The sequence below is a fragment of the Danio rerio genome, chromosome 24 (assembly GCF_052040795.2).
Source record: "Danio rerio strain M-AB ecotype USA chromosome 24, GRCz13ab, whole genome shotgun sequence".
Taxonomy (NCBI): domain Eukaryota; kingdom Metazoa; phylum Chordata; class Actinopteri; order Cypriniformes; family Danionidae; genus Danio; species Danio rerio.
In genome coordinates, this window is record NC_141044.1 from 14,685,542 (window position 1) to 14,705,816 (window position 20,275).

A 20,275-nucleotide genomic window follows, 5' to 3' on the forward strand; every position below is an offset into this window, starting at 1 on the left:
ATACTATTGGTACAAATAAATATATGAAAGCATATTAATAAAATACATTTTAGAATTCATTGTTCATGATATATATATTTAAAACCACAACTAAACAAACAAAAAATTAAAACAAACGTCGGACTTTTATTCTACTTTTATTCTGTAAAACCTGTTTCCGTAACTCATTGATGTTGTCGCCCCCTTCAGTTCTTATCGAGAATGATTTATTAAACTCACTTTCATTTTCACTTTTTATGCTGACTAACTGCGAGTTCTCGTCGTTTCGTCGGTGACATCTTTATCCAGCCGTCTTTTCTCAACTTAAATGCCACACTATCCAGTGGGATAAGACATTACACGCGTATTTTCCTGCAAACAGGTCTATTAAAGTTTTTGCGAAAAGGTAAATCATTACGACTGTTCTGCAGCAATGACTTCCTTAGACATGAGCCCCGCGTCCAAGAAACAGGTAAGCCGAATATTACAGGCCCAAAAGCTGATATACACTCATTACATTTCATGTATTGGCCAACAAAAAAGATTTTTAATCGTACTTTGTCAATAAACTGTATTATTTTATAATTTACTCGTTTGTGCTTGTGTGGCGAGTTTGGTAAACACTTCCTATGTAACGTTACCTTGCAGGTGGATGGATTCTCTCAGAAAATCACCAAGGAGGTAATTATACTAAATATTCCTTAATTTTCTTTTATATCCATTACAAATGTGCCACGTGCAAATGCAAATTGTATTTTCTAATAATAATAAATTAAATTTAAATTAAAAATAAATTACACTTATAACAATAACTGCAGTAAAACGTTATTAAATATCTGTTCGTTTTTATCAGGCTGAACAGTTGATCTCGAAGATTTTCCCTGAGAAGATTGCAGAGATGGACAATGTGTTGCAGGTATGAACTCAACCATTTAATATTAAGGCTTTATGAGTACATATTATGCCAATTGTGTTTGTATTCATGTTGCTACTGCTATTGTTATATTTATCACCAATTAATAGTTTTTAATTTGTATTTTTTTAGGGTTCCTGTAGTCTGAAGGATCTGTCTGTGATCAAGGCTCCTCTGGACATCCCAATTCCAGACCCGGTTAAGGAAGAGCTCAAGAGGAAGAAAAAAGAGGAGGTAATTATAACACAATTTATTATTAACAAGCCTGAGGATTAACATTCCATGACTTTGTAACTGAACATATACATTGCTCAGCATAAATGAGTTGTACACCCCTCACAGATCTCTCTTTTATATTGCTATTATTATTATTATTATTATTATTATTATTATTATTATGTTTCTTTACAATTATTTATTCATGCACATGTATTGGATTAGTCAGCTTTTTTTTGCAATAACTTGTTTGAATTTAAGTGGATTATCTTTCTATTTCTAAAGATGTTAGGTGACTATACTCTTAATTAATATAACTTTATATTAAAACTGTTTTGTTTAAATGTTGCAAAAAAAATTGTCTGTATTTGTTAAAAAATGCACAAAAATACTTATTTTCAAAAGGAGGTGAACTCGATGCTGAGCACTGTAGATAAGCAATTTGGCCAGAAAGGTCAGTAATGGCACTTTATTTTATACAGAAAGAGGCCAAAGAGGGAAAGAAAGATAAAGAAGATGAGGATGCAGGTAAATATGTAGTTACAATGTGGAAAATGAAACTGAAAATGCTACTTCGATTCCATTCTCTTCTCTAAGGATTCCCCTAGAATGTGAAGGTGTGATTCACAGAATGAACACCAGGTGGCAGTGTTGAATAGTCAATGTTGTGGAAATGAAGCCTAAAGATTTTGAGAAAGACTGTTTAAACTGAAGTGATGATTTGCAAAGTACTAATTCAAACTGTGCATGTTTGCTGTGATGTGAAAGGTCCTCCATGCGGTCCCATCGCCTGCAACGAGACAGTAGAGAAACTCATCAAACAGATCAAGCCTGAGATTCAAACTTTGAAAGAGTGTCTTAACACGGTGAGGAAGTCCTAATAACACAGACATGAACATTTAAAAAAGTAAATTCAGTCATCAATAGCCTAGTGGTTAGTGTGATGACACATGGCACTGGGGTACTCACGGTGACCTGAGTTAACTTCCAGCTCGAGGTTCTTTGCTGATCATGTTTCCTTTTCTTTGCTTGCAATGAAATTAAAATCAATTAATAAAAGGTAAAAATTTAATTTAGTAAAGTTTAGACCAATGCAATAGCACAACTTTTTTCTATTTATAATTAGCTCGCATTTAACTGATATTTAATAAAACATTTCAGAAAAAGTTTAATACTTGTGTTGTGGGCCTTCATGCAGGTGTCAATGTGGATACAGCTACAGGTACCCAGAATTGAAGATGGGAACAACTTTGGTGTTGCTGTACAGGTCAGTTAGCTAAAACTAGTGTCATGTTTTTTTGTCAAATTAATTGTTGTTTATCCAGAGTAATATCATTAAAGAGAGGGATTTACATAAGTTTAGTGCTGTCAATCAGTAAAAAAAATTAACTAATTAATCACCCTTTTTTCCCCCAATTAATCACATGTGATTAATCACATTTAAAAGACTGAAACTTGTAAGTTTGGCTATCTAAATGTAAAATTAATTTAAACGCAAGACAAAAAACTAATTAAATTCAAAATACAATTGTTTGTTAGAATATTTGTTTAACTTGTAACACAGATTTCTTCATGTAAGTAAGTAAAGTATGGCTTGACAGCCATATTTATTACAAAAAAAAAAAACAAGGCATGTTAGTGGCATTTGAAATTTCAAAACAATCAATGCTAATAAAGAAAAAATATATTTCAATGTTGGATTCTAAGTGGACTGCAAAAAAAAGGCCAAAATACAGGCATTGCAAATATGGAAATTGGAAAGTTATAATAATAATAATAATAAGTATCGAACACAAACAATTGTACTCATTGTAAAGTTGTATTGCTGTGAGTTTTTTCATTCTTTACATTCTGCCAGTTGCTAAAACAGTTCAACAGCTGAGAGTGACAACAGTATCTCACAAGCAGAATAACTGAATATGCATTTTGGTGCCAATTTTGTTGGCACTGATGCTGCAACAAGGACATAAGAAGCATCAAGCGGTACATCAAAGGCACCCACAGGTACCCGCAGGACAGCGCAGCAGGAGTGACTCCCTTCAGATTCAACGCGCATGATCGCGTTCATCAAATTTGCTTAAACTAAGCGTTCTTAAGTATGGCTATAATTTACAAAGATTCTGACCCAGCAACATGAAGCAGATACTTAACAAAAGTTGCGTTTAAGTGGGAAACACATCAAACTTAATGAAACATTTGAGGGCTCATGCTGAAAGGCAGAGGAATGCGCTGTCATTGACAGCTCGTGACATCATCTGGCACTTTTACTGAGTACATTTACATGGACACCAATACTCTTAACATAATAATCTTATTAAGTGTCTAAAGAACCACCAAGTCACGAAATGGGGAGACACAAAATTAGTTGATACTCTGGAGGAAATGCTGGATAGCCTGGTGATGCGACATTATTTGTTTTATATGGAAACTTTCCTTCTAAAAGCGCTTTCTTGGTCTTATCCATATTTCTTTGCACAGTAAACAAACGTCAACAACAACAGGAAATAAAAAAACTGCAACTGCGTTCATTTCCTTAATTTTTTTTAACACGTTAAATATTTTAGATTAATTGCATGTTTAACGCACTAATTTAGATACAGGGGTGATAACGTTCCGGCACCACGCCGGATTTCCGGCGTACTGTGGCTGCAGGTGAAAAAAAATCAGGTTCACGGATATTGATCTGTCATTTCTCTAGATTCACAGAATTCACTCACTGCTGAAAGCGCCGATTGGTTTTTATTAAGTGCCATTTTGTGTGCTCGTGAATCATCTTTTGAGTGTAGACGCCATGTAAATAAAAGATTAATTGTGTAATTTAGAGAGCTTTATAAATTATAACGGATCTTTGTGAGATCTCTATGAACTAAGATTCGTGAAGCTTTTTAGTGATAATAAGAGGTGCGTGCTTTGCACTTTCCAGGCTATAATCCATTCAGAATTTGTATGAAACTTTCGTTTTCGGCACATATACGCTGATATGTTTTGGGAATGACATCTGCATATTTACGCTGGGTTTATTCTCGAAATAACGGTGAAGCAATAGACGGGACAAAAATATATTTCCCCCTTCTCCTTAAACAACTTAGTGTTTCAGCTATGAAATAGTTCAGTTTTGTATGTAGCCTAATGGCAAAGTGTTTATATTTAGGTTCGTTTTTTTATTCAGCTTATTTAGAAAAACGTTTGGAGCATTTTTTATTCGTTAAAATTAAGTTTTTTTTTTTAACGAACAGCGCCCAGCGGAAGACCATCATTGTCTGTTTGATCAGTTTGCCTTCTCAGATCATCAAGACTTGCCTAAAATAAAAGATATAAAACAGTTCAAGTATAAAACAATGGTAGCTTAAACGTTAAAGAATGTGTGCTATTAGGCGCATAGTTTGCTTATAAAAAGCTTGCAGGACATCGAGGCGCCAGAGCAATCACTTGCATTTTTTCAGTGGGAGAAATTTAAAGTTATCCGTCATTTTTGCTTACAAAGTACGAGTAATACATTAAAAAACGTTACAGCGATTTTTATAAAATAAAGAAAACCAAAATGCGCTTTCTGTCGTCTGGTTTTTGAACAGGAGCGCTTAACAAAATGAAGCAAAATGTATATGCCTCACAGACATAATAAATATATTTATAGAAAGCTTTAAATTATTACTTAACGAAATAAAACAAATCGAAAACAAAAAAACTCCTTCATGTAAAATTTCTTTCTAAAGGCGAGTCCAAGAGGAGATTGCCAGTCAGGATCTTTACGACACTGACTCAGAATAAGTAAATAATAAATTAAAATAATAAATAATAAAATAAAAAAATAAAATAAAATAATAAATAAATAATTAAGATATGTCCTTACTCTTTTCTCGACACATTCATTGTTATTTGTTTTTGCCGGTGCTTGGGGCGAGTTTTAGCTTATTGTGTGCGCTTGAACGTGGATTCACAGTAGCAGTTTTAACATGGAGTGACACGACATCTGACGTACAGATGACACTGGCACATGCCACTGAGTGTAGTGACACTTCCGGTGGCACGTGCAGTTTTCCACTGTCATGTGTCACTCGCTAGTGGCATGTGTAGTGACCTGTGTCACTCAGAGTGTCGCGTCACTCAGAGTGACACCCGGCGAAGCTTATGACATTAATTAACACGAGCAAAACCATATTTAATCATTACGCGACTTTTAACCTAATTTATCGCGTCGCAAGTTAGTTTATTTGCTGAGCTACTCCACGATGTTTTAATTTAAACGCATTTATTTTATGTATTCGTAGTCATACTTCCGTACGTAATATAGTCATTTGACAGTACATGTCAGTCAAATTTATTGTGGCATGCTTATGTATGGGAGGGGTTACACTTATCTGTTGTACTGTATATTATTGCATCCTGGCAGTTCCTTTGTTCCCTACAATATGGACTTCTCTGTGTTTTTAATTAATTCATTTATTTTATTATTTAACTTATTTTCATTTTAAGGTATTTTAAATAATATCCTTTAAAAAGTTATAATAAAATGCATGTTGAAAACTCATAACATTTATGCATGTAAGATAACAGGTGTCATTTGCCTAATGATTTTTAAATATTAAAGCAAAGAGACTTATAAGATTAATGTGCTTATAACGTGCTTATACTGACACCTACTGGCACATGTCACAAGATCACTGACACTGGCATGTGTCACTGACATTACTGGCATGTGTCTAAAAAGAGCCACTTGACAATAATGATGATCAGGGTTACACATATAGGCTGTTAATATATTTGGGCCCAGGGGCCCACAAGTTATGTGTTAAAAGTGCGTTGCATACATAGTACCCCCAACCCTACTCACCTCAGGGGCAAGGAAAAAAAGTTCAGGCTCAGGAATTTTTTCCACTATCAGCCCTGTAGATAGCACTACATAAAATATAAACTGGAAATGTATTTTTATTTTATTATTATTTTTAACTTTAATAATATTAATTACTATATGTTAAATAAACTAATAAACTAAATTACATTGGAGCCAGCAATCTGATAAAGGAGAAGTAATGACACTTTATTACAATAGCATTCTATTTAACCTTCTATTCATAAAAGAAAAATTATATTATTGTTTTTACAAAACATTTAAGCAGCACAACTTTTGAACAACATTAAAAATAATCAACAATGTTTCTTGAGCTTTGAATTAGATGAATAGAATGACATCTGAAGGATTTTTAGACTGGAGAACATCACAAACACCATGTTTAAACAGTGGTGTGTATCCTAAATAATTACATTGATAAAACATTACACATACTAATGTGGCTGTGGTATAAAAGTAAAGCAATGGAAATGCAATTTTTATTGTATTGTGTTGTGAGAATTTCGCTTGAATATATGCAAAATTTATCTCATAGGAAAAGGTTTTTGAACTGATGACCAACACCCGCACCAAGATCGAAGGATTCCAGACACAGATATCCAAGTAAGAGACCAGACTACATGACAACCACAGTCCAACACTAACCTTATTATGACTCTATTATAAACAACGATTATGTTTTTTTGTATTTATTTCATTTTGGCTCATGTAAATATGCAGTTGTGACACAGAGCTTTTCACAGAACGCATTACACTGGCTTACTGTCATCCTAAACACCGCTTTTCACCCTGAATATATGAGGAATTCACATTTTTATTTTAGAAACGCAGGATTATCCTGTGTATTCTGACACAATATGTTAGTTACTTCCAAACCAAATCCAATCAAGAGCCAATCACATGTGTCATTTTTAGGTGCACCGTCAGACTCACCATTACTTCTGACTTATACTGATTATAAAGTTGCCTAGCATTAAAATAGAACATTAAAACAAAATCAGCATACAAATATCGGTGTGAAAATAAAGGTAACATGTTGGTAGGTTTGACAAGCTAACTCACTCTAATACCATTGGTATAAATGTGTAAAGTGGGATTTAAATCTAGTTTTATCGAAATAATTTTTAACAACGGGGAATGTGCTCAATCAGATTTTTTTCTCAGATCCAATTGTTTTGCTAGGCTGTTCACACTGCTCTTATAAATGTGGCCATTATTAGATTTGCAGTGTGAACAGATCATGGTCCTAAACTGACCCGCATGCTCAAAAGTACATTACGGAGAGCACAAAATGTCTAATTATACCACCGGTGTAGTGAACTTATAAAGGGTTAATGCGCAGCCGCAGACTGAACTGTGAAGCGGAGTTGGTTTATGTCTGTTTGCAGAGTTATTTAATTTTACTTCATTATAAACAACAGACACATGCAGAAGGGGGGTTTGGGTGCTCGAGAACTGCCCTTTTTTCTCTCAGGGAGAAAGTTTCCCCTTCTTTGCACACTGATTCCCTTATTCGCATCACCCACGATGCTCTTCGGCTTTGCGATCAACCTGTGCCTCAGTCGTTAACCAGATTAGTTAACAAGCACCAGATTTGCCTTCAAAATATACACAAACAACCAACTTTCTGTGGTACAGTAATCACCCTGTGTGCCATTCTACTATGCTGCTGAGGTGTAGATGATGTTTGCAGCACAGAATAATGACACATGTGGCTCAAAGATTATGTAAAAGTAACATAAAATCTGACATAACCATTCACACTGCAGTCGCACTGCAGAACATCAGATCTATAAGACTTCATATGAAAGTGGCACAAATCTGTAGTGAAAAGATCAGATTCCATGTGGTTTGGGCTGTTCACACTCATTACCTGAGTCACATGAGGGGGAAAAAATCTGATTCGTGCCACATTTGCCTCCAGTGTGAACGTGGCCAAAAAAACGATCTGAGATAATCGCAGATGAGTCGCAGAAACCTGTGAGATATTTGTCATGCTAAATATCAGGAGCTGTCGGCAAATAAAATCATATTGAAAATAACATCAGTGATTAACTACACCCAATGAGAGAGCAGTATCCACTAGCATGGGTATCTGCAGGTCATTGGGAGGATGGGGGAGAAGTTAAAAGGGCTTCTTTTCGGTCGATTTGGAACCAAGAAATAAAGGAAAAACTTGTGAAAGTTTGTGACGCTTTAAAAATCATGCAGTCTAAAGCTACCCGTTACTTTTCAAATTGATAGTGTGAACAGCACAAACCAGAGAAATCTGATTTATGTCACTTTCATATGTGGTTTTAACCTTCTGGGGTCTGAGGGTGTTTTGGGGCTCTAGAAAAGTTTGGACATGCACTGACATTTGTGTTGTTTTCAGTATCTTAAAAAAATATTAATGGCTAAAGTGTGATAAAAATGTAAACAGCACAAGTTAGGCTACATTAATACCTAAGCAGCATGTTTGTATGTTTTAGTGTTTTTGAGAAAGAAACGTTTATACGTGGTTAGTGAAAAACTAAATTTTTTAAGTCACTGAAACAAGGCAATACAGATTTGATCATTTGCAATGTGGCCGTAGTACGTGCAGTCATGTCGAGTTCATGCAACTTTTACATAATTTTTAATTTACTCGTCATCATTCTAAACTAGCAAACATCCTCTTCCTCCTCGGTAGTTGCTCATTAACCATTGATGAGTTCACTACAACGTGTGGTCAGTCTAGGCTAAAATCTGAAGTGAACATAACAGTGGTGTGAATAGTGGTGTCAATCAGTGTGTCACACGATCAGTTGCTAAATTTAAATCTGCTTTCCCACAAGGGCTGGAGTGTTGATGTGAGGCATGCTTAACATCTATCACAACTTATCAGGGTTTTCAATCACATTAAACCTAAATTAGGTTTCTGACATTGAAATACACATTATTAATTGCAAAACTAGCATTTATAGTTTATAAAATACACTGCTGTTGTCTGGCAAAAAAAATAATAACCACATTAAACATAATCTTAATGAAATACTTGCTGATGTACCATGCACCATGTACCATGTTATATAGAGCATACTTTACGAAGTAAGTTAAAATTCAAGCTGTTGCTTAGTACCAAATTTAATTGAATCCTTTATTTAAGTTTGAAACATCAGTATGATAAAAAACAGGGTATCTTCCATCCAATCGATATCCGTTTTCAAACAAAAAAAGGAAAATGAAGAAAACTGCCGTTTTTCCATTTTCATTTGAATCACCAAACATCTTGCTGTTTTGCACCTGATGCTGAGCAAAGACAGCCATTTTCAAGCAGCACCTGGTTTGCATGATTGTTTCCGAGCTACTGTAGGCCTAAATAACAATAATAATACTAATAATAATAATATTTAATATTGTTCACTTACTGTTTTTAATTGTTTAATTTTTTAAATAGGGCTCAGTAGCTACAACAAAGGTTACTATATTTAAAATTACTTTAGTTCCTCCTACTGGTTTTGTTTCGGCTCTATATATATATATTAGGGATGTAACGGTATCAGAATTTCACGGTACGGTAATACCTCGGTATGAATGTCACGGTACGGTATTTATTGAATCATTTACAGGAAAAAAAAAACTTTTGAAAATACTCCAAAAAAGTGCCAAAAGTGTCAATGGCATACAAATTAGCCATCTATCTGTTAGCTTTGAAACAGGAACTTCAATTTTAATAACAAAAAATTATTAAACCATGTAAAAAAATAAAGTTTCAATTTAGTATTGTTGAAAACTCATCATATTCAACATTTAATCACTCACTTAGATAGAGATGGGTTTAAAGGAAAATTATCATATAACTATAATCTGGTAAAAGCTGGTATCTCTGGGTATTTACAATGTCCCCTGCAACAGAAAAAAACCCTCTCATTTGGGACTGAGGATTCTGGGACAAGAGAGATATGACTTGGCCCATGTTGACAGCAGTGGGGTAACGTTGTGCATTGTCTTTCCCCCACTTGAGAAGACAAACCATGAGTGAGATAGAGATCTCTTTGCGGTACAAGTCAATGTCTGCATCAATCTGAACAGTGTGCTGTGTTTCTGCAGTCCCCATGACTGTTATTAGTCGTATTCCCCAACTTGCAGGCACATGCACACATAGGGCTCAACCTGTGCAGTGCACATGCCCTTTTTAGTCTTGGATAGAAAATGCCCTTCCAAAACGATCAAAAGTGCCCCCGCGACGCGACACAACCTCCGTCCAGTCCAGCCCTTCAGTAGGCGCGCGACAACACCTCTCTTGAGTATGCGCGCTCAACCCCCCCTCGGCGCTTTACAATACGCGCGCCACAACACAGCTGATCAGAACGCGCGCGACAGCACCGCTATTCAGCACGCGCGCGGCGACAACACCCGCTTTAGGTTCGATCATTTCCATCTTTTTTTCATCTCCGCTACTAGCAGCACACTCCATTTCCGCATTACTGGTTCTGTAGCGACAACAGACCGCAAAGGATTATGGCCACGCCGGGGCTGATGGGAAATGAAGTTTCAGCTACCTCCCGTTCGCTTCATTCGCCTGAGCAAATTTTCTCAGAAGACCTATAGTTTTACCGAGTCATGCGACTTCGGTAATATCGAAAAAATTTAATATTGCGGTATGACGGTATTTACAATACCGTTACATCCCTAATATATATATATATATATATATATATATATATATATATAGGCTTAGCCCAGGGCAGGCTATACTGAATATTTTAAATAAGTGGGTTTAAATAAAATACAATAGGATCGTTGGCTGTGCACGAGCAACATCTTAGGTATAGCCAACTCATTTAAGAGCTGAACTAAAAAAAGTTAAGGTCAATACAATACGGTCAGCCGCAATGCCTATTTCACATGTGTTTTCTCACACAACAAGACTTTTGAGACTTGGATTTCGAAAACACTGGATTAATGAACAAATTTTCAGAGAAACTAATTAAACACATACTTATAATTCATAATAAATAATGTGTTGTAGTTTAGACTAACAGATAAGCTTTCTGTCTGTGCGTTGCGCTAATATTGAACTTGACATTTGCTCTTTGTGACCAAACTATGTAATACAGCGGGCCCAGTTCCATATTGCACATATAAATATTGTATATAGGCTACTATTCCGTGGTGCAAACTGTTTGCATTTTATTTTATGCATTTACTATTGCATAAAATAATAAAAAAGGCAAGTGCGCTCGTAAAGCGTGTGATAGGCACAGAAATTCATGCATTCTGAATTAAGTTTTCTTTAACCTAATTCTGCTTAAATTGTAGAAAATCTTTAAAATGACAGGACTTTAATCAAGCCTTTTTCATCTGGAGAATAACAGTAATTAATAGTTTAGTCCTTATTAATAATCTACATGTGTATAATGAATTTTGAAGTCGTTTATCCATTTTCCTACCCTAAATTAAAAAAAATGAAAATCGAGCAAAAATATAGTTTTTTAGTTTCTTGTGAGCAAATGAAAAACAGAAAAACGCCCGTTTTCTTCATTTTCCTTTTTTTTTGTCTGAAAACGGATATGGATTGGACGGAAGATTGATTGATAACCCTGATTGATAACCCTGGATTATTAGTTAAAGCTGGGTAAATGAAGTAGTGTGCAAAGTGAAGGTGTTTTAAAAGTTATAATGTTTTATAAGGGTGAAAAGCAGTTTTGTTGTTTCCTCAGGTACTACAGTGAGAGAGGAGATGCTGTAGCCAAGGCTTCCAAACAGCCACATGTGGTCAGTTTAATTTATTGTTAGTTCTTTTTTTGTATATGCTTTGAGCTTCTGATAATGATTTTAACCCTGCTTTTCTTCTGGGCAACAGGGAGATTTCCGACAGCTTGTTCATGAACTGGATCAGCACCAGTATTGTGAGTTACGCATCATAGTTCTGGAGATTCGCAACACTTACGTAAGTTCTGTCTCGGCTTTCCCTGAAAACAACATCTCAGTGCTGCATTTCTCATCATTCATGTAAGTTGGTGAGTCTGTAAGATGGCTGTGACTGATTTTAACCATTCCTTCGACTCTAGGCCATGCTGTATGATGTCATCACCAAGAACTTTGACAAGATTAAGAAGCCCAGGGGAGACTTATCTTCAAAAGCACTTATCTACTGAGAAACCAGGCTGATGTGCACTGAAATCACACACGCAAACACACACACATTAACTGAAAAGTAAAACATGCCGTATTGAGTTTCATAACCACAGTCACAGTGCAGTGACTTGAGATACAATTACATCAACAGAATGTGCTGTATTACAGTTTTTAATTCAATAAATAGTTTAGGCTAAATAGGGGGTCACTTGTGTTTTTATTGAAAAGGTCAAGTGAAAAAAATACTTACTTTTAAATTATAAATGCCTGTAAAGATCAAGTGATGACATTAAATAATATATTTTTCAAGACACCTATACAGCTTACAGAGACATTTAAAGGCTTAACTTGGTTCATTAAGTTAAGTAGCAGGTAAGGGTAATCAGGAATGTTATTGTATAACAGTGGTTTGTTCTGTAGATTATCGAGAAAAAATATAGCTTAAAGGGGCTAATAATTTTATCCCTAAAATGATGTTTAAAAAATTAAAAACTGCTTTTATTGTAGCCGAAATAAAACAAACACATTTTTTCCAGAGGAAAAAATATTATCAGACATACTGTGAAATTTTAATTTTAAAGGGGGCTTATCATTCTCTATGTATAAAATGCAAACTTGATCTTTACAGGCATTATATATATATATATATATATATATATATATATATATATATATATATATATATATATATATATATATATATATATATATATATATATATAAACCCATTAGTTCTTTTGCACTAAACCTAGTCTGAGCTATATATATATATATATATATATATATATATATATATATATATATATATATATATATATATATATATATATATATATATATATATATATATATACATATAATATCTGAGCTCTATAAATTCTACTTGGAATATCCTTATTATTTTACATTTTTCAAGACTGAAGGAATTTTCAGATATATGCAATTTTTAGCTCTCTATGTGAAACATATATTCACATGATGTACATGTTTAGAAACTCTTCACAATATCCCCTTAATATGATAATATATTCCTATAATTATAATTTTTTGGCAGCTTCTTTTATTTTTTAAAACCATTTAAAGATCAATATTAATATTAGCCTAATATTAGCCTTTTTTTTTCAAATTAGCTACAGAACAAACATTGTTATACAATTACTTGCATAATTACCCTAATTAATTATGTTTAAAAATAATTGAAATGTAACAGGCAGGTGTGGGGGTCATTAATTGATTAATTAATTAACTGTGTAATGCCCACTTGATTTACAACCTGTTATTCCAAGACAACACCATCCAGACTTACAACCCCCCCTGCCCTTATAAAGCCCCTTCCATCCCAGATACCCAAGAGCACCTCCGACCAGCTGAGAAGGGAAGAGCGGAAAGTGTGCCAGCAAACAGAGGATCAGGAACATCCAGAGACTCATCAAAAACACACACAACATGAAGATGATCCTCAACGGCGCCCCGAGAGGCTTTCCAAAACCAATGAAGGACCAGAACACGGATATTTCCTCAGAAAGAAGCAAACAACAGAAAGTCAGAATCAGGATTTCATGCGACACCTCACATCCCTGCCATTTTAGACCTGCTTTCAGACAGGCTTCTTTACTTTCCACCCCTCTCAGCAGTAATAAAGGGCCTTCCTTAAAGTTCAAGAGCTCTTCAGGGTTCCTGTGAGCATCATTTGGGCTTATTAGCGGCTCAAAACAGCTTCCAGAAGCATCCACAAGGAAGGTCAGCAAAAGGCGGAGGAGCGTCCAGAGACTCCCGGATACTGCGAAAGGTAAGAGATGACGGAGCGAGTGGAGGATAGAGTTGCTAATGCTGAAGGACAACAGAAAGACGAAAGAGCCCCCGAAAATACAGGTCCAGCCAAAGCAAGATTGAAGGAATAGCCTGTGAGAGAATAAACTTTAAATAGGGAACGCCAAGTACAATCCCAAATCAGACAAAGTTGGGACAGTATGAAAAACGCAAATAAAAAAATAATGTTATGTCCAAATTTAGTTTGATTTGTATTTCATAGCAGACAATATGTACAGAAAATAATCTTTTGTCTGGTCAACTTCATTTCATTTGTACATATACATCCTTTCCTGTCATTCAGCCCTGCAAAACATTCTAAGAAAAAGTTGGGAAAGGAGCAATTTAGCACTAGTAATCAAGTAAAATTGGTAAAATAGTGATGTGATTTGAAACAGGAAATGTCAACTGGTGATTGTAATTATGATTGAGTACAAAAGCAACACCCAAGGAAAGTCTAGTTCTTTAGGAGCTAAGATGAGCCGAAGACTGCCAGTTTGCCATCAAATATAAAATTATAGAAATGTTTAAAAACAATGTTCCTCAAAGAAAGACAGGTAGACATTTCAGTTACAAAGATGCATAAAATTTATTAAAGATTCAAGAAATCTTGAGGAATTTCAGTGTATAAAGGACAAGGATGCAAGCCTAAGCTGAAGTACTATGATCTCTGTTTCTTCAGGCAGCACTGCGTCAAAAATCATCATTCATCTATAAATATATGTCAAGTACCACAATATGTAGTTACATCCACAAACACTAGTGAAAACTGTACTGTGCCAAAAGGAAACCCTATGTTAAGTGTCCATAAGCACCATTGACTTCTCCAAGCTCTGAGACATCTGGGATAGACCATCACACAGTGGAAACGTCTACAGTAACCAGATGAATCAGTATTTCAGGTATTTTTTGCGAAAAATGGATGCTGTGTGCTTCATACCAAAGAAGAAAAGGGGAGATCCAGACTGTTGCCAGCAACAAGTCCAAAAGCCAGGGTTTGTCATGGTATTGGCTTGTGTCAGTGCCCTTGGCAAAGATAACTTGCACTTTTGTGATGCACCATTAATGATAAAGGACAAGGAAATTTTGGAGCACAATTTAATGCCTTTTTTTCCAGGCATGCCCATGCATATTGACAATGCAAGACCACATTCTGCACACATTACAAAGTCTTGGCTGCGGAGGAAGAGAATACAGGTACATGACTGGCCTGCTTGCAGTACCGACCTGTATGCAATAGAGAATGTGTGGCACATTTTAAAGTGCAAAATGTGACAACAAAGACCCCATACTGTTGCCCACCTTAAGACTTGTTTGCAGGAAGAATGGGACAAAATTACACCTGAAACACTTTATCACTTGGTGTCTTCAGTCCTTAAACTTGTGTTGTGAAAAGTCCATAAACACAAGTGTTGTGAAAAGAAATTGCTACATTACAAAGTGGTCAAGGCTTTACTGTTCCAACTTTTTTTAGGAATGTATTGCAACAATCTAAATTTGAATACGTGTTTAAAAACAAAAAAACAATCTGTCTGCAATGAAATACAAGTCAAAGTAAATCTAGAAATCACTTTTTTTTTCTTTTTTTGCGTTAAGCATACTGTCCCAAATATTTTTGATTAGGGTTGTATTCAGTTGAAATGAATAGCAATGACTGTAAAATATAAATAAATACAAAAGTAAACAGAAATATATTTAGCTCATTATGCACTATAGGGTACAGGAATAACATGATTTTGTTTCAGTACATATAACATTTCTACTCAAAAAGTTAAACAGGATTTTATTTAAGTTAATGCATTCACTGCACATTTTTACATTTTGGACTGTAGGGATTTATTTATTTTAAAATATTAATTTAATGATTAATAATTTCCAGTTATTGTATTAATAGTATTAAGTAATCTAAAAATTTCAGATCACGGAGCAGTGTGTATAATATGCATCTTTATATATAAATTATTTAATAGTTTTCTGAAGCACAAATCTTAACTTAAAATATATTCTTTAAACAAAGAACAATTTTGGAAAAATTTGGATGAACATATTAACTTAATTAATAGAAAATGTAACTAATTTATGAATAATTTACAGTCATTGTGTGAATACATTATTAGGTAATCATTTCTTTCTGTCTATTTGTTTTAATGCCATAAAAGCAGCTTTAGCTATATTCATAGCATTACATTAGTAACTGATTCTTAATAAAGGTAATAAAAATGTACATATTACTACTTATCAATATAAACTATTATTTACGAGATACTGATACAAAATAATACACATAAAATAAGAAAATTTTTTTAGTTTTTGCAACGCAGTTTAAATATTAGACCATTTATCACATCTTCATAATATGTAATACTACACATATTATTATCTAAAAAAAGCATGCTGAGAAATATACATGTCACATTATAAATTAATGAAAAATATTTTGCTGCATGCATTAAAGTGTGATAATTTTCATGGAAATGTTTTATGGAATCTCATCATTACTATTTATTCCTCTATTACAGTTAACTAAAGTAAGATCTTGCCTGTACAGGTAGTGGTTCTTGTTGCAAAATATGCTGTACTTGGAGACCCAAAAACTCAGAAGAGGTCCGAAAAGAACCAACACAGAGAGCAGTAAATGAAAGTGCTGCCTGAATAACCGATGAGCAAGTATTCCAGCTATGAGATCACTTAACCACACCAGAGCCCAATGCAGAAATCTGCTGATTTTGTCAAGCATCTCCATAAGATCCATCTTGGTTTTCTCAGGGCAGAAGAAGCTCCACAGACTGTCCAACAAATCCACTATAAGAGAAGAAACTGAGAGACAGTAACAAGCCTGTTCTACTATGTCAGCAGCGTTTTTTTGGCTTCCCTCTTGTTTTCTCAGCTGCTTTCTGTCACACTTCTTGTCATTCAATCACTCCTGAAAGCTTTTTACTTCCTAACAGCTCCAAACATTCCCATCTTATCAGCTTATTGGCATGTGTGTATGATATTAAGCAGTACAGCACGTCCCAATTATGCTTATAGCTCTCAGCATTTTGTTTATTGGAGGCTTTCAGATGCATAATTTAACTGGTTTGTCTGTACTGCAACTGCTAAAATATACTGACAGACAACGTAGCCACTTTAGATAGTGAATTGTAACACTTGTTAAAGTTAACCCAATTTTTAAATATTTTATTTTACTTACTAGCCGATAAATATCAATAATACTTTTTTGAATTTTGCAAAAACAAAATGTAGTTGATTTTATTTTAAAACATTTTCTTTAGAAGAATTTGAACTGATCTCTCAACTTTATTAACCAACTTTTCTTTTCTATGGTTAACTTTCTTTTTAAATAAAACATACTGCCTGACCTAAAAAAGAAAAAGCATAACTAAAGCAACCAAGTGACTTAAAGTTAATTAATTTCATAATAATTTGCCAATGTGTCTGTAAAATATAGCAATTTTACACATAATTCAAAATGGCAGATGACCAAAATGGTTGACCTGGGAAAATCAGAGATCATTCAACTTTGCATGCTCAGCGGGATGTAAAGAGAGCTTTGGACAAAGAGTTAAGAAGTAAAAAAAGCATTTTTTTTTTTTGTATCCCTGGACCACTAGGAAGCAGCTCACTGAAACAGCGCAGCTCATTTCAGACAATGGTTGTGATAACACACACCAAGTTGGGTGTGAATACGCCACTGCATTATGGAGATAACACCTTAAGTCAATTTTCGCAAGCTCTTCGTTAAATTTGTTCGCAAGTTAATCGAAAACAGTTTGTCTAATAAACTTAAATTCCATAACTTTTGGTCAGCATGGTCTGTAGATCATGGTTCAATTTTGGTAAAAATTGGACAAACTGCCTATGACGAGTTCGTTCAAACAGGTTTTGCAAAAAATTTTAAATGAAGAAAAAAAATGGCATGACAGAAAATGACCTCATAGTGGTTAAAATCAGGCTAAGTCAGGGACATCGTGGAAAAATTATTTTGATTGTAGCCCGTTCAGTTCAAAATATATAACAATAAACATATGTGAACTTTGGACAAGTGGTGGCGCTAGAGAGTTTGAGAAAGAGTGCAAATTATTTGTGCTTGAAGATCAGACTGTTCTCTATCAGTGTGCCAAAGCTTACGCAAATGCCGCAAGTTCATAGGGCTGCCATAGACAAAGAGGAAGAAGGCGGAAATATAATAATAAGATTCATACATTTTCTTTTCAGCTTAGTCCCTTTATTAATCTGGGGTCACCACTGCGGAATGAACCACCAACTTATCCAGCATAAGTTTTTATGCAGCGGTACCCTTCCAGCTGCAACCTATCACTGGGAATAATTCCTACACACTCATTCACACATACAATACGGACAATTTTATTTATTCATTTACCTATATCGCATGTCTTTAGACTTGTGGGGGAAACCAGAGAACCCGGAGGAAACACACGTGATCACGGGGAGAACATGCAAACTCCACACAGAAATGCCAACTGAACCAGCGACCTTCTTGCTGTAAGGCGAACGTGCTACCCATTGCACTACTGTACAGTCATAATAATAAAATAATTATATAAATGTATTTATTATATTATTATTTAAGATAATATTAAGAACCGTAACGGATACAATAGATGTCTACACACCTTTGGTGCTTGGCCCCTGATAATAATAATAATGTCTGATATTGATGAAAATATTTAAAATCTCATATATCAGCCAATATAGATATAGCTCCTGATATATTGTGCATCCCTGTATTATTTACTTACCAAGGCAGTTTTTTTTTTCAACAAAAAAAGAAGATATTTTGAAAAATCATAGAAACTAGTAGCCATTGATATCCATAGTAAAGGAAAAAAATTGATGGCTACTGATAACCAACATTTTTCAATATACACTACCTGACAAAAGTCTTGTCGTTGATCCCAATTGTAAGAGCAACAAATCTAGTTGATTGTTTGAAAAAGTGTCAGAAGATAGATTTATCTGATGAATCATCTGTTGAACTGCATCCCAGTGATCACAAATGCTGCAGACGACCTATTGGAACCCGCATGGACCCAAGATTCTAATAGAAATCAGTCAAGTTTGGTGATGGAAAAATCATGGTTTGGGGTTACACTCGTGTTGGGGTGTGAGAGAGATCTGCAAAGTGAATGGTCACATCAACAGCCTGAGGTATCAAGACAGCTGTGCTGCCCATTACATTACAAACCACAGCAGAGGGCAGCAGGATCTGAGCTCATGAGAGTCATTCATTATTTCTGTTAAGCGAAAAGACTTATCTAAGCACAGTGAGAGTCACAGTCTTACTGTCCTAATTAACTAATGAAAAATCAAGACATGATCAGATTTTATTTTGCTAAAATAAGCGTAATCGTGAGGCCTTTGCCTTACATATAAGCCACGTCTGATACCAAATAATCAACTAGAAGTTATTATTTGGTGTTCCTAAAACTTGCATAGGCAATAAGAATTTTGTCAGGTAGTGCATCTTCTTTTTGTGTTCAGCAGATCACTTTTATGTTTATTATGGTCATTCCTGTTGCTGACAATTCAAATAAAAGAGTCATTTTTATTTATTTATTAATATTTTTTTGTAATGACAATTGGTTAAAATGACTCTTATGGCTGAGAATCAGAGTTATTATTTCTTATTTTTTGTATCATTTGTTTTTTTTTTCTAAATTTTCCTAAGACAAGAATTGGTGTGGTTCAACAGTTTGTTCAACTCTGTTTAAAGGCTTTAATCTACTTGCTGTTGACTACTGTACAGGTATCTAAAATCATTTCACAATTCGTCTGAAAAAAAACATATCTGCTTGTTATGTCGTGACATGAAATAAAGCTTTTGGGTCCAAGAGACTACACATCTGAATTGAGAAAATATTCGTTTATGACCACTTCTTAGTCATCTTGCATTTAAGTGACTTTTATATAAAATCATGGTGTAAATATGCTGCATCACTGATATTTTAAAAATTTATGAAAAAAATTATCCCTTTCTGGCCTTCGGATATTAGGCATATATGTTGCTATATATAGCAATGGGGCTAAGCAGTGGCGTAGTAGGTAGTGCTGTCGCCTCACAGCAAGAAGGTCGCTGGGTTGCTGGTTCGAGCCTCGGCTCAGTTGGCGTTTCTGTGTGGAGTTTGAATGTTCTCCCTGCGTTCGCGTGGGTTTCCTCCGGGTGCTCTGGTTTCCCCTAACAGTCCAAAGTACAGGTGAATTGGGTAGGCTAAATTGTCCGTAATGTATGAGTGTGTGTGTGTGTGATTGCGTGTGTGGATGTTTCCCAAAGATGGGTTGTGGCTCGAGGGCATCCGCTGCGTAAAAACTTGCTGGATAAGTTGGCAGTTCATTCTGCTGTGGCGACCCTAGATTAATAAAGTGACTAAGCTGACAAGAAAATG

At 34.9% G+C, this 20,275-nt stretch overlaps 2 protein-coding genes across 2 annotated transcripts; one reads left to right on the forward strand and one right to left on the reverse strand.

Moving 5' to 3' along the window:
• The first annotated feature begins 262 nt into the window (after nucleotides 1-262).
• Nucleotides 263-12,257, forward strand: psme1 (proteasome activator subunit 1). The gene is given in 11 exon segments (NM_131375.2): nucleotides 263-451; nucleotides 628-660; nucleotides 833-895; nucleotides 1,025-1,126; nucleotides 1,591-1,636; nucleotides 1,877-1,974; nucleotides 2,307-2,375; nucleotides 6,493-6,560; nucleotides 11,642-11,696; nucleotides 11,785-11,871; nucleotides 11,993-12,257. Coding segments are annotated over 11 exon segments (747 nt in total). The 5' UTR covers nucleotides 263-412; the 3' UTR covers nucleotides 12,080-12,257.
• Nucleotides 12,258-12,263: 6 nt separating this feature from the next.
• On the reverse strand, nucleotides 12,264-16,766 carry fitm1 (fat storage inducing transmembrane protein 1). Its single transcript, NM_001351667.1, is given in 3 exon segments — nucleotides 12,264-12,702; nucleotides 13,004-13,961; nucleotides 16,409-16,766. Coding segments are annotated over 2 exon segments (876 nt in total). The 5' UTR covers nucleotides 16,621-16,766; the 3' UTR covers nucleotides 12,264-12,702; nucleotides 13,004-13,297.
• Nucleotides 16,767-20,275: the final 3,509 nt, after the last annotated feature.